Raw genomic sequence first — 14,482 nt, forward strand, 5'->3', positions numbered from 1 at the left:
TTCTCTATTGTTCACAGACTGTAAGCTGCCACTCATTCTGTTTTGGCTGAAAGATATTAAATGAACTTCAGGTTAATCTATAAAATACCACAATACACTCAATTATCGTTAATCGAGGTGCGTTCCTGCGGCCTACGCGCTGGACCGAGCAGCCTGCGGCTCCTGGTGCTGTTAAGTCTATTAGTGGATTTTCACAACCCATTTAAGGAGGTTTCCAGGTGAACACCAAAGCTGGAAGAGTCAGACCTAATGTGCACTTCAAATTGGCCGTGGCTCCGAGGGTTTCACACTAATCCTGAGTAATCCGGATACTTTTGAAGTTCACAAAAGTGACATTCTTACTCAAAGAGTACTTTCATGCTTGTTTGTTAACTCCAGGAAAGGTCACCAGATGCTTTGGGGCAAGAGACTAAAATGAGGCAGACTAAACAGACGACAAATATCTTTCACAAGCTGTTGATGTAGCATAACTCTAACAGCAATGTTGTGAAAAATAAAGGTGCTTATTAGTTCAATTACTATCATGCAGAGGACACAATTGACCCTGCGAACGTCTCCGGTTCCATAGCCCACATGTGCTCCTCCAAACTGCGGCTGTGCATTCTAGATAAGAAAACAGTTACCATCTGCATTGTAATAGAGCCCTAGTTTAAAATCATGTGTCAAATTGATGAAACACTTGTGAATGAGGAATAATTGGTGTGACGAGTAAATCAGAATTTGTTCACCCTGTCCTGCCATTTTGTTTTAAGGTGAGCGTCATATTATGTATCTCCAAATTGTCTCCAATTTGTCACAGAATCAAAGTGAGGTTAAAACGACCTAATTGGGCTGCAGAGGAAATCGAGTGTGTCGCATCTGCCTCGGGCTGGACGGATCGCAGGATTTCACTCTGGCTCTGCGGTGCTACACACTGGCGCAAATAATCAAAACCACCATCCGTGGCCGAAAAAATTAACCGTACTAGCAAAGTGGGGTTTGAGCTGTTCTGTTTCACGTGACACTGCTATTTTGTTGGTCTTAAACTGTTCGATGGAAGAAAAAAAATTGTTCCGATTCCTAAACAGAATGCAAAACTAATTATTTTGGGAGACAGGGAGACGTAAGCGAGGGGAGCGGTGCATCCTTATAGATGAGTGGAGATATTTTGGCTTCTTGTGTGTAAGGTGGCTGGCAAGGAAAAGGTTTATTTTTAGCAGCATGTTTATGTAAGTGACTACCATGTTGTGGAATAATGAGGAGGCTCTCTGGGCCCTTGGTGGAGCTACAGAGACGAGACTCTCCGAGCAGCAGAGGGTGATTGAAGGAAGCTAATGAGCAGGAGGGGAAAAAAAAGAACACAGGAGTAGAAAGGACTGGGATAATAAAAAGCATGAATATCCAAAGGAAATATGACAATTACCAATGGGAGGTCTCTGTATGGCAGGAGTGAAGAGACAAACAAATAGAGATGAAAATGGTGGAGGAGAATGTCAATGCAATAGGGGAGATGATTATCATGGCCATGAAAAAAAGGACCACTGGCATGAGAAAACACAGTTTTATTTGATTTGCTGAAATTTTGGCTCTAAAAGGGGCTGGAGTACCCGTGAGCATCTCACTGCTGTGATTTATGAGCTCATTACTGCTTTACAGCTAACATCCCAATTGCTTTATCTCTTTACTCATCTCAGCATTACAGGCACTTTTTCTCTCCCTGCATTTGGTTTCATAGCCAGCTCTCATTTTTATTTCTGTAACAGAGTGTGGAGCTCCGGTGCTATTTCAGGTGCAGCTCTCTGGCTCAATGCACTTAAGTGCTGTGACTCACCGCAAAACACTACAAAACAAAACTCTCCTCTACCTAATTCTGAAATCATCTCTTGTTTTTTTCTTCGATATCATATCATTCACGTCCTTTTCATTTGCACTCCATTCTCTCGCATACAACAGGCGCTCTCACACATGATCCGGTACCTCTTCTCAGGAGGGGGCTCCTGATTGGCTGCCGGTGCTGCCTGCGCTGTTTCCTGCAGGTCAGGGATATTGGCAAAGTCATCTTGCTCAGCCACACCAATGGCCAAAGCCAGGACCACCATCTTCCCTTCTCTGGCTCCCCATAAAAAAAACACGATAAGAAGTAGGAACAGAAAATAGAGAAAGAGAGGCGAGAGGCGAGAGAAGAGAACAGATGCCAAGGAGAGGGACACCGGACATAAAGAAGGTGTGGTGCGGGGGGGAGAGAAAAAAGGAGAGGTCATTTCAGGTGAGAGCATGGACAGGAAGCAGAGAGGCGGCGGGAACAATTAGAGACCATATCAGAGTAAACAGAGGAAGCAGGAACAGAGAAATTGGTCATAATGGGGATAATATGCACATTAACACCCCAGCAGTAAGCACTCAGTCCAGGGAAGGATATTAAGGAGATACCTTAACCTGAAAGGCCAAATTAATAAGAATGTAACGCTTATAATGAAGAGGTGCTGTCAACAGGTGCAGGCTGTGTTCACACCATACAGACAACAAATAATTAAAGGAACGGCTGATGATTAGTTAATGATCGTTAATGGATGTGATATTCAGCGGCTCGCGCGTCGGCTTCCACACTTTTCAAAAGGTACGTACGGGCCCCAAACACTCACCCACCGCGCCACGCCGCCCGCACTCTCGGTAGTAATTTATCTAGTTATTCAACCTGCCTTCTGCTTTCCCTCCAGATTCACCTTTCCCATCGAACATGCCTGCCGTCTTTCTCCAGAGTTAAGATTTAATTAAGCCTCATTAAGGAGATCTGGACTAATTGTTTCTATTTGAATGACACAGTGTCTTGAGGTGCTCGGTGCGTGTCACCGTTTTCTGGGTCACTGCTCTCTCACTCTCCGCGTTGCACTCTTCTCATTTCACCGTCTCTAGTCTGCTGCACTACGCTCTCCAAATCCCCTTTCCCCCCTTCATCCCTATCCCCTACTCTTTAATACTCTGCCTCCTCATCACTGCCTCCTTCCTGTCACCCACACCCACGGGTCTATAGCTTAAGCCTCTGACTGCTATACAATACCTCCGCTAAGAACGTATGGTGCTGCCAAGCTGCGGAAAGATATCACCCTGAACTTTTTTTCTTTTTTTTTAACACGTTGTCAAAAGCTTTTCTTGCAGCACCACGAGGCCTTGTTTAATAATCCCCGTTTTATGTCTCGGCTACACCAGTGATTCCAAAGCCTTTACTGAATGTCTGACCTACCCCCCAAAAAAACCTCAGATTAGCTCAAGTAGGCCCGTCACTGACACCACCTGTCAATTATGAAAACATTTTAAGTGGTTTTATCCATAACCTATTATTTAGGCTATTTTTAGACTATTCATTAGTTTTAGCTCAAGATTTCAACTGTTTATCCAACTTCATCCATTAGGCTGCTTTCAGCAAACTATAACCTTTTATTGCTTACTTCTAGTTACCAATGTCAACCTTTCATCCGTTACACTTAGCAAGGCTAACTATCACAACCTTTAACTAAATAATTTGTTACTTTTAGCTAACTATCTCAATTATCTCTATTAGCTAGGCTACTGCAGGTACACAATATCAACCTTTTGTCCTTTACTTTTAGCTAACTTCTTAATCTTTTATCCATTACCCTAGCAAACAATTAGAACGATTTTTCCATCGCTCTCAGCTCAGCTCTCATCTAAATTTGAACATTTGAACTGTTTAGCCATTAGCTTACTTTCGGCAAACAGCAACATCTTATCCATTACTTGTAGCTCGGCTATGACAACGTTCATCAATTAGTCTAGCCTACTTTTTGCTAATTATTTCAACCTTTCATCCGTTCCGCTTCTTTACCTTTAATCCATTAGCATGCTGTTGGCAAACAATTATGATATATCCATTACTGTTAACTAAATATGTTAACATATCCATAAGCTTACTTTCAGCAAATGATGACATGTCATCCATTAGTTTAAGCTGCATATTTCAACCTTTTAGGTAGTTTAAACTAACCTTTTGTCCTTGCTTTTAGCTGACTAGCCTGAATGATTAGCCTACTGTTGGAGAAGGATTTGAGCGATTTAGCTATCGTTGCTCTTAGCTTGCAAACTATAACCTTTTTTCCATTTGCCTAATTTTAGCTGACTATTTCAACCTGTTTATTTCATTTAACTATGGTGTCCTTTTATCCATTACTTTTAGCAAACTACTTCAACTGTTTATCCAGTTTTTTAACCATGTATATGTTTAGCTAAATATTTAGGCGTGTCCCTAACTTTTACCTAACTATTTGACCTGCTTATCCATTATATAAGCGAACTATTTAGATCAATTGTCGGCTGATTACTTTTTCCTAACTTTTTCAACTGTTTGAGTCTTTGGGCCTAATGTTACAGTAACTCCAGCAACTGCGTCACGTTGTGTTCATGTGTTGCAGCCGATTGTTTACATGGATGTTTCTTAATCTAATTTTATTAATGAACTAATTAATTAAATGAGCTAATCTACAATCTTCCCTCATATCCCCATAAGTACCCCTGGTTGGGAAGTGGTCTATATGTTACAACAGTAAGGTACTGATACTATACAATAAATACATTATGGGTTATTGGATCCCTCTTCTTCCATCACCTCAAGAAAGAGCATTTACACTCAAGAATATTGGCAAAACGCTTCAATCAATGCAGCGAACATTAAAGAAGCAGAGGCGGGAGTGGAAACAGACATTAACGACACTAGGATAAATTATTGATTTAAAGCCAAAAAGCGTGAGGACCAATCACCCAAGATATCCATTTGGTCAAATGACTCCAAACCTGAGATATCTGTGTCAATCACATCGACACATTCACTGAGCAATGATTCACCAAGTTGGGAATCTGGCCAGCATTGAAATGAAGTGGCTTGAACAATGGGTCATGTCTATTACTGCACCGTTTTGTCATCAATCATACGTTGTGTTGCTGTTGCAGAAAAGGGAAATACAATGACCTCAATCTCACATCAAAATGATGAGTGCTTTAGTTGGCTATTATAGGCGATATTCTCAGTGACCTTGGTGGTGGCATGTGCTACATTGCTAATGCTCAGTTAGCTGAGGGCATTAGTTGAGCTGTGTCATACTCGAATGCTCAGAGAAGCTGTGACACATGTAAAAAAAAAACAGAGAACAGCTACTGTAAAATGGATTTAGCGCAAAGGGGCATTAAACACATGTTGTACCTTGGCAGTGTCCTTCCTCATCCCTTCATCACCTCCTCCTCCTTCTCTCTCATCTCCTCCCCCTCCACTTCTGGCCTGAAGTAACAATATGTTGTAGAAGTAATGGTGCTTGTGACATAAGATCAATGCTTCAGGGTTAACACAAATCTACACACAGCTGCTTAACCCTTGTTCTTATACTGATGCACGGTGACACATGGACTGTGTGATGTACACATGGTGACACACATGTCGCCAGGCTTGCAGCACAACCAGCAGATGTAGCTTCACTGTTAGCATAAAAGATTAAATGATATCAGATAAATTGTTGCCATTTTACTTTCAACTCATGACATACAGTTGAGGCCTCCTGGTGAGTCTCCTAAGCAGGATATTTAATAGTCATTCCAAAGTATGGCTCTGAAAACAGTGTGAATATAAAATACACTGTAACATCTGATGACACCATCTCATGAATATTATCGACTAGCATCGCTAGCTCTGTCCTGTAAAGGCAATTGCAGCAGACAGGCTGAATGCCATCCAAACAGATGTTACTGTTTAGCAGAGCATGCAGTGTAAACACTGAACAATTTATCACAGAGTGGGATAAAAATAGCCCGCAATATGTCACAACTGCCTTGCCATTTTTTGTCCACGTGATAACATTCATTCTAAAATTAGGAAAAATTTATTCTTTAACAGATAGCTCAATTAGAAACTTGACGCAGAGCCGTGCATTCATACGGACAGATGTTGGAATCTGTGTTTGCTCAACATGTTTTATTTCACTGAACGACTTGCAGTTGAGATTTGACAGGATCATAAAACATTTCAAGTAACTGTATTTACTGAATGAAATCTAATAAACATAATCCACGATTGTTAATGTCATTACGTGATCTATGACGTCTTGATGAAGATGAAATGTTGATCCATCTCCTGCACCACCACAGGGCCTACGAGCCAACAGACAACAGCTTATTTACATTAATAACTCTTCCCTTATTAGCTTTTATAATAGAGTTTTCAGTTAAGCCAACCTCTAGCCTCCTCATCTGAGTCCAACTCCATCATCCCACATTAACATAATAAGCTCTAACATGGACTAAATTGCATTTGTAACTTACAGTGAAAGTGATAATTAAACCTTGTGTAAAAGAATCTGGCAAATGCTCCAAACACGCAGTCTCAATACAGCTGTGAACCATGAACACACACCTTACATGAGACACATTCATACATGTATGCACACAAGCACACAGTATACATATTTTGATGGACAGAGGTAATATCCTTCCCTGGATAGAAACTGAAAGAAAACACCCAAAAGAAAAGGCACAGATAAAGTATTTTTCATATACAAAGGTAAGAGCAGATCAGTCAGTATTTACATACGTTATAAACTATTTTATTCTAAGACATTAAAAGCAAAGAGATACTTTAAACAAACATATAATATAGCACAGCATAGCATAGCATAGCATGTACCATAGGACACAGACAGAGACAGAAGCCTACGCAGGTGACATCACTAAAGACTCCACAGAGACATGAAGGAAGAGTTGTAGAGACTCACAGGAAGGACTTGACGTCCAGGCCGCGATTCCGGATCTGGTCCATCATGTAATCCCAGCTGCCAGGACTGGCACGTGAGCGCCCTCCTGCACCACCTCCCCTATAGCGAGAGGCACCTGCTCCTGCTGGGCTGCCCCGTGCACCCCTGGAACCACCTCGTGTACCTGCACCCCCACCCTCACCACTGCTGCCACCTCCCCCTCCTCTCCCAGCACCCCCGCCTCCCCCAGGCTGTCCAGGTGCAGTATGTAATTGTCCCAAGCTCTGGGAGGTGGTGGGGGGCTGGCCGAGACCAGGACCTGATGGGTGGATGAGAGGCTGCTGAAGGCTCTGCTGGCGCAGCAGCGTCCGAGGCCGGGCCGGCCCTGAGGGGATGTGCTCCAAAGTGGATGCATAGGACAAAACTGGATCCCCAAAGCTGGGAGGGCAGAGGAGCAGGGAGGAAAGAGAACGCGAAGAGGGCCACGGCCGGCAGAGGACAGGATGATGAGGAGGTGAGGAGTCAGAGGACACGGAAGAAGAAGAAGAAGAAGAAGAAGAAGAAGAAGAAGAAGAAGATGTAGGAGAGGAGCCGTGGCAAGAGGAGGTGAGTTGGTCAGAAGAGGTGAGGTCAGGAGATGAGGCGTAGAAGAGGGGGAGAGAATCATCAGAGATGAGACAAGGTGGCACGGGGCAGTAGAGAGACGCGGCAGATGAAGAAGTCAGGTTGACGTCAGGATGGACACAGGAAAGTTCATCCAAACAGGAAGTTGATGGTTGTGAGGGGGAGGAGGAGGAGGAGGACGGAGGAAGAGTGGCGTTTGAGTTGAAGGCGGAGGGAGGAGCGTTGGGAGGTGGAGACAGGAGGAGGAGGAGAGAGAAAGAGAGCAACGTGAGGCAGCAGCAGTAACAGCAGTAGCAGAAATAGCAGTAGAAGGTGCAGCCTGAGTGATCGCTGTGTGCTGTGTACTGCTCATGGGGCTGCGTCGGGCAGCAGAGTGCGGACTGTGAGCTCGCCCTGTGTGCCTGCGTCAGATGTGGGTGCACCTTGCGTGTCTGCGCCGTCTGAGCGTGCTGTCTGCGTGAGGGTGTGCTTCGCGCGTGCAGCGGTCGGATAAGCACCGTCCGCACGGGCGTGGCGCGGTTCAGTGCCGCGTGACCCCGTCGTGGCGCGTCGGTCGCGGTTTTGCAGCTTCCCGGCCTTCTCAATGAGGGTTTTTTGGTGTGATGAGAGATCCCCATGTCCTCTACTCGTCAGTCAACTTTTTCCATCTCTGATAGCCTCGCTTCCTTTCTCTCTAAGTCTTTTTTCGTCTTTTAAACACATGCGCCACCTCTAGAGACATCCCGACAGCCAACCAAGTCCTACGGCGCGACTCCCTCCCTCTGTCAGCCGCTCATTTTCCACTCCTCCCCTTCATAAAGGCTGCTTAATTGGCACGCTGCCTTTCTTAAAAATGTTCCTGTAGTCACATCCACACAAAGGTCTATGACGCATGTCCCTTACCTATAGGTCCATAAGTCCTGCGTTTTATGCGCTCATCTGTATCCTGTATCATCCTTTTTTATATCTTTTTCTACTCACTAAATATATCCTCCTCTCTCTCAGATCGCTGTGTAACCCAGACTACCAGAATTAGGTCATGAGAGAGCTATTCACATCAGTTAGGTACAGTTTACTCTGCTCTGCATTACTTCACATACAACACAACTTTGCATAAGGCTTTTAGCGCGCTATCCATCATGTTTACCCGTCACAACTAAAAGGATAAAAAGGTAAATGGAAGGGTGTTTTGCAGAAATGAAGCAGTTAGTGGGAAGAAAGGGAGGAGAAGAAGAAGAGGAGTGGCTTTACATGGCGACAGAAAGATGGAGAGCGCGATGGGAGCGATAAGAGCAGAGGGTGACGATGGAGGAGAGACAGAAAATGGGGTGCGAGACACAAACACAAGAGACACCGACACTTATAGCGACCTGAAAATAGAATCCAATTATAGACAGGGGGCAAAAAGAAAGATGAGAAGAGGAGAGAAGAATGAGGAGTGAGGTAGTGATGAGCATAAATGTGTTGTGGAGGAAGAAATCACAGGCACGAGGTGGCGAAGGAAGGTGCAAAAAATCACGAAGAGCCGAAAATTAAACTGCCTGATTTACGACACGCTGAAAATAGGCCCTAAATCATGTCATGTGTCACGCAGTTGCCGACATGCAGTCGACATTTCAGACTAAATCTTAATTAAAAGGCAGGTCATCGTGCTATGATGCGTTATTATTTCAGTCGGCGCGTGAAAGCTAGACTATTTCTGTGTTGCAGGCGGTGCGGTTCCTCACATTGCAGGTTTGCACAGGAGCAGCTGGGCTGATTGTGTCGGTGCCATGCAGCTCGAGTAACTATTGTTATCGTGATGACGAGAGTTCACATTTCCCCGGAGCTCACACCTTGATGTGTGCCCGAGCGCTCACCTTGACACCTGAGCTGCACTTTTCCCTCCCTGCTGAACTTGACCTGCTTCCGCTCAGAACTGATTCATTCATCTAATCATGGCTGCTGCTGAGGTACGGACAACATGTGCGTGGCAGTAACAGTGACGGACGTGTTTCGCTTTGTTTTCTGCCCGATTCTGAAACTCACTCTTTGGGTCTCAATCCTCCGGACTGCATGTGGCCCTGGACGGTCTGCCACCTCCCGGCCTTCGCTCCCTCTGTCACCATGCTCTTCACGCTGTCAGTGCGATAAGGACCCCCCCCATCATCCCCATGCCCTGTTGCTGCCCCCTTCTGACCCCCTGACACTGCCCCACTAAGAGACAGAGGCAGGGAGCGGAGGTCCCATGGCAGATAGAAGGTACAGAAGAGGGAGAATAACAGCAGGCAGAGGAGAAAAAGACCAGAGAGTGTGAGAAAAGACTGACACGAACACACAAACACACACAGGAAAATAGATTGAGCAACCACATGGCTAAGGGAGTGAGACAGATCAGTAGAGTGTGTGAGGGGGCAGGTCTAGTTTTCCAGGCCAAGTGAGAGGCAGGTGGAAGAAAAAGGTCTGGAGTCCAGTGTGGATTGGGGGGAGAGGAGAGCAGGGAGGAAGAGGTAGAGGAGGAAAAGAATCTACAGGGAGCCTGTGGAGGGTTGAAAACCAGCAAGAAGTCGCTCCTTTGGGGCCTGGAGGACCAAAACTACAGCTGCCAGCATTATTGAGTTCTCATTCTCTCATTCATTTAGGCATTTTGGGGCTTGTGATGCAAAACTACACAAGGCAATCCAATGGTAGCAGGACGGTTTGTACTTATGTGCCTCATGAGCAAATAATCGACTCTTTTGGGAAGTCGTCCAACGTGACATTTGGTTAAACAAAAGCACATTCGTTCCTGTAAAACATCGATTACACTCTATTTTTAGATCCTAATGTGTAATATTTAATTTTTTTAAAGATCTATTTGTCATCTGATCACCACTTAGCATTAATAGGAGTCAACAGGAAGTAGTGAAATACTGGCACCACACAGTAGAGAGGATCATGAGGGCAATCTAATCATATCGACCTCCAAAAGTTACACAAATTAATCAGTGTGTTCATGCGTCAGAGCAGTTGTCAGCTCAGATTTCCTCTCACAACTGGTTTAAGGTTTAAAATGTCATTTAGACTCTGAAAGCAGTGATGATCAAAAATAAAGCACAGTAGTGCCCTCTGGTGACATGAATACATTTCATTAATATGCATGGTGCTCCTGCTCCAGGAGACACCAGATAGGAGGCACAGAAGACGCTATCGTCTGGTGTGTAGGATCGAGGTGGCGGGGGGGGGGGGGGGGGGGGGGGGGGGGGGGAGTTGGGTTGTGCTACGCTCACATGATGTCCCTTTGAAGGTCACCTTTCACATTTAATTCTGACCAATTGACCTGACAGTGCATGTGGATAAGTCATCAATCACAACCACGGCATGGATGACACTGCTGAAGCAACGGTCAACACAGGGGGACGCGGGCCTCATTTATTGAGCCTGGCACAAGGTGAACGTCTTTACTCTTTATTGAGAGTAGGAAGACATAAATAAACGGGACCATGAATCACCGAGAGCATTTACTGGGATATACCATTCGGATCTTGTTTCTGACTGACTGTCAGAAGTAGCAGTAGCAGTGATTTATAAAAGAAGTAAATCCACAAGTGTAATGTGCAAAAAATATAATTCTCCTAACTCGATGCCTAAATTTGAAAAATGGCTGATGTCAGTTTGTCAAGATTGTGTCATGACAGTTGTTGACATTAAATAACTAGCAGGTTCAATATTGAAATATTATGGTATTGAACCCCCCGTCCAATAAATGGCTTAAACATGGAGATTGATCGTGCAGGGAAGGTAACCTGTTTGATAAATGAGGCCCAGCGTCATTACAGAGATTGAAAGCTGCTGATCTCAAGAGAATCTCAAACAGGAAATGATTTCCCAGCTCTCTGTTGGCTTTAGCGGCATATTATCAGTTGGAGTCAGGAGGTCGTCCCCTAGTTAGAAATAAAATTTTAGACTACAATAGCGCCGTCTTATTTCATTTCAGCATTACAGCAGTGAAAAGATGTTTTTTTCTTTTTCTTTATAACTGCCGGTCAGACTAAAAAGCTTGCAAAGACTGCTGAAAAACAGCTTCATGGACAAAAAACGACAACCTTGAGGGGTTATGGAAAGAGATGGACTTCTCAAAACACAAGCACTGGGGTCTAAAACGGGTTTCCTGAGATCAGCAGCCATCATCTTCAGGCAGAGTTTAGAGACACTAATCCATATATCCACCGCATTCCTAAGCACACCGCCACCTCCTTTCTCCAGGCAATTTAACACACAGTCCTCAACAGCTAGGTCTATTAAAGATGACCAGTTATTAGACAGTTTATCAGACAGGTGTCTGGCAGCAGGATGTCTAAGCTTAGAGTCCTCTCGGTGCCCGGAGGGAGATAGGTATGACCTTGCTCACACTTTATTGGATTCAAGTGCCAAGTGAAAAAATTACTTTTATTTCATCACGTAGAAAAACACTGTTAGCTTATCTCCCAATATGAAAGACAGTAGACACAGTTCAAGTGCTGCAATGTTAGTGCAGCACACATCAGATATTAAGGTTGATGGGGATCAAAGAGAAACCACGGATGGATGTAAATCACAGGTGAACACGGTCAACCCTCCACGAAAACAAAAACAACAACAACAACTGGCAGATTTTCAGGTCACACAAGCGAAAGATGGGGGAGATACACAGATTACAGAGAAGGTGGGTTAAAGAATACACATGTCGTTTGGAGAGAAGGGCTACAAGGGTTGTCCGTCTCCATGGTAAGAGCCCATGGGAGAGAGGTGAGGGGTTAAAGGTCAGAAGTTAGTGGGACCGGCAGGGCTGTAGGGAGTAGGGGGGCATCTGAACATGCATCTTTGTGTTCATTAAAAGGTGACAGGATGTGAGGAGTCGCGGCAGAATTAGCCCGGGGTCGTTACAGGGCTGTGCCGCTTTTGCCACTGCAATAATAGTCTGATGGCTGCCGCGGAGACGCTTTAATGTGCATGTATGACATTTTCCTACACTCACATTTCCCAAGCAGATTATGAGTAATCATTAGTAACCACTCCTGCCCTCCAGTGTGCTAACATTGGGTGGGTTGTTATTGTTGTCGTTATTACTATTGTTGATGGAAATCGCATTATGTGACAATAATAAGTCTCATAATGTGCAGTTTGTGCAGACAGCGATTCTATGACATTTATAGAATGGGCTTTTTTAGAAGGCCCTTGGCTAAAAATCCTTGGTTACTCATGAGAAAATTTGGTCCTCGGGAGGAGAAAAATAATCGAGATTATGGAAACTAGGTGGATTTAATAAGCTGTCAGGCATTATAACATCCACATCTGATGGTTCAATTTGATGAGCGGCTTGTGGTTGGTGACTGCAAGGCTAGAAAACGTGGATGGTGTCCGGAGGGGAGAGGAAAGGAATGCTAGGATGGGGGAAGGGAAAGCAGATTGGCAGTGCCCCTGCCTCGTTACAGCCCTGCTGAGGGGGAAGTCTCTTACCAACCTTGGACCAAGACTCACTTGAGTGTGAGGCGAGGATCTCCATATGGGGCATAGGGAGAAATGTTTAGTACGAACTCCTTGGGCGGATAGGAGCTCCACCTCTGCTGCACTGTGCTGTTGTCATTGTTATTCCAAAAGTCTCTGTCTAGATCACTGCGGCCAAAGAGAGAGACAGGTCAGAGCAACACAACTACGGACAGCCTGGGCACCAACCAACCACCTGCATGCTGCTTTTGGAGATGATGCGAGGGCTTGGTTCGAGGAAGAGGGCTGGTCTTACAGCTGCATCAAACAAAACAGACCCCAGGTTATCGTCTATTTTTTTCCACCTGAAGTTGGCGAGATCACCTTAGGGGGTCCGATTCAAAATTAAAAAAAAAGGAAGGGCAGCCTAGGGGGGAGAAAAGGCATTCACAAAAAGCTCTTCATAAAGCAATGTGCTGTAGCAAAAGACAGAGAGACAGAGAGGGAGATATGCAGCAAGAAAAGAGGAATTCATAATTTGATGAATACATCCAGCATGTGATTACATTCTGTTCATCTAGCATGGCACCACTGATGAAACACATTTGAGTAAACATTCAGAAGTCTGGCCCCCATCCTCGGCGTGAGCAGTGAGAAAACGCATGAGCGCATGAGACACAAGGCAGAGAGATAAATCGCAAGACAGTCAAAGTAGAGGAGGAAAAGGTGAGCAGAATCACTGATGTCATACAAGTCACACAGCAGCAGTCAGAGCTGTAGCACGGGAGGGGACAGAGCGGGGAGAGAAAAAAGGCAATGCAGAAAGAAGAAGTTTGAAGCTGAGATGACCGACAGAGCACACCAAATGCCGCTGGAGCCAGTGAAAAAGGAAATGCAAAAAAGTCAGAGTACATTCACATAGTGCTTAAAACTGTCCATAGAGAAAATGCAAAGTAAACACAGGCAATTCAGAAATAGCTGAGACGACAGCGGGGCTACAGAAGAGAAGTTGTGATGAGCAGGTTAATAGAGGCATTTTGTTGAATAAAGTATTGTGCTTAGCGCTACAAAGCTGACATTTCCTGCTGCTGACCTATAGCCTTGTTTCATCAAGAGCAGAAAATACCTTAATCTTAGTTTGAGCCCTGTAGGAAATGTTAGATAAAAAAAAAATAATCATAAAAAAAATACTCATATACTCCATACCCAAACATTTTTCAAGAGAGAGCGCTCAAGCACTCGCTTCGTTTACACGCACCACTTTAAGCGATGCAGAGGCGTGGCTAAAGGCCTGCACTTAAGACAGACCTATCTTACAAGCCATAAGATATGTGCAGGAGCAGACTCATCCAGCCAAAAGCTTCACAGGTAAGATAATGCAGATTTAATCTATACTGATTAAATCACTAACCTTTCATTTAATGTCTGTCTGAACATGCTCTTGCAAGAGATTGTGCGCTTGGAGATAAAACAGCAGGCTTCATTTTGTGCCTTGCTTGTCTGCGGACTCAAAGCCCAACCAAGCGGAGTTCATTATCACCAGATTTTTTTTTCTACCCCAACCAGTTACCAGGCACTTACTTGATAGCTTTCTTCTCCCCTCGCCCACGTGCCGAGTCTGGAGTGTCTGCTGTTTCCACTCCTGGCTTATTCCTCTTCCCCTTGAGCCAAGCGGAGGGAGGGGATGACAGAGAGAAAGCAGAGAAAGAAAAGGTTAGCTTGGATTT

At 44.7% G+C, this 14,482-nt stretch overlaps 1 protein-coding gene across 5 annotated transcripts in view; it reads right to left on the reverse strand.

Annotated features, from left to right (window-relative positions):
* The window catches only part of syt7a (synaptotagmin VIIa), an 89,104-nt gene that overhangs the window by 28,261 nt on the left and 46,361 nt on the right, over nucleotides 1–14,482 (reverse strand). For 2 of the 5 annotated variants that reach the window (XR_003984878.1, XM_030425408.1), the window contains exons 1-2: nucleotides 6,750–9,353; nucleotides 1,957–2,088 (exon numbers count right to left, since the gene is read on the reverse strand). Coding sequence is in view for 4 of the 5 variants with exons in the window: in XM_030425408.1 (XP_030281268.1) it covers nucleotides 1,957–2,088; nucleotides 6,750–7,969 (1,352 nt within the window). In the remaining variant the exon portion in view is untranslated. The other 3 variants (XM_030425409.1, XM_030425411.1, XM_030425410.1) reach the window with 3 other exon arrangements.

This window comes from Sparus aurata, chromosome 8 (genome assembly GCF_900880675.1).
Source record: "Sparus aurata chromosome 8, fSpaAur1.1, whole genome shotgun sequence".
In the NCBI taxonomy this organism is placed as follows: domain Eukaryota; kingdom Metazoa; phylum Chordata; class Actinopteri; order Spariformes; family Sparidae; genus Sparus; species Sparus aurata.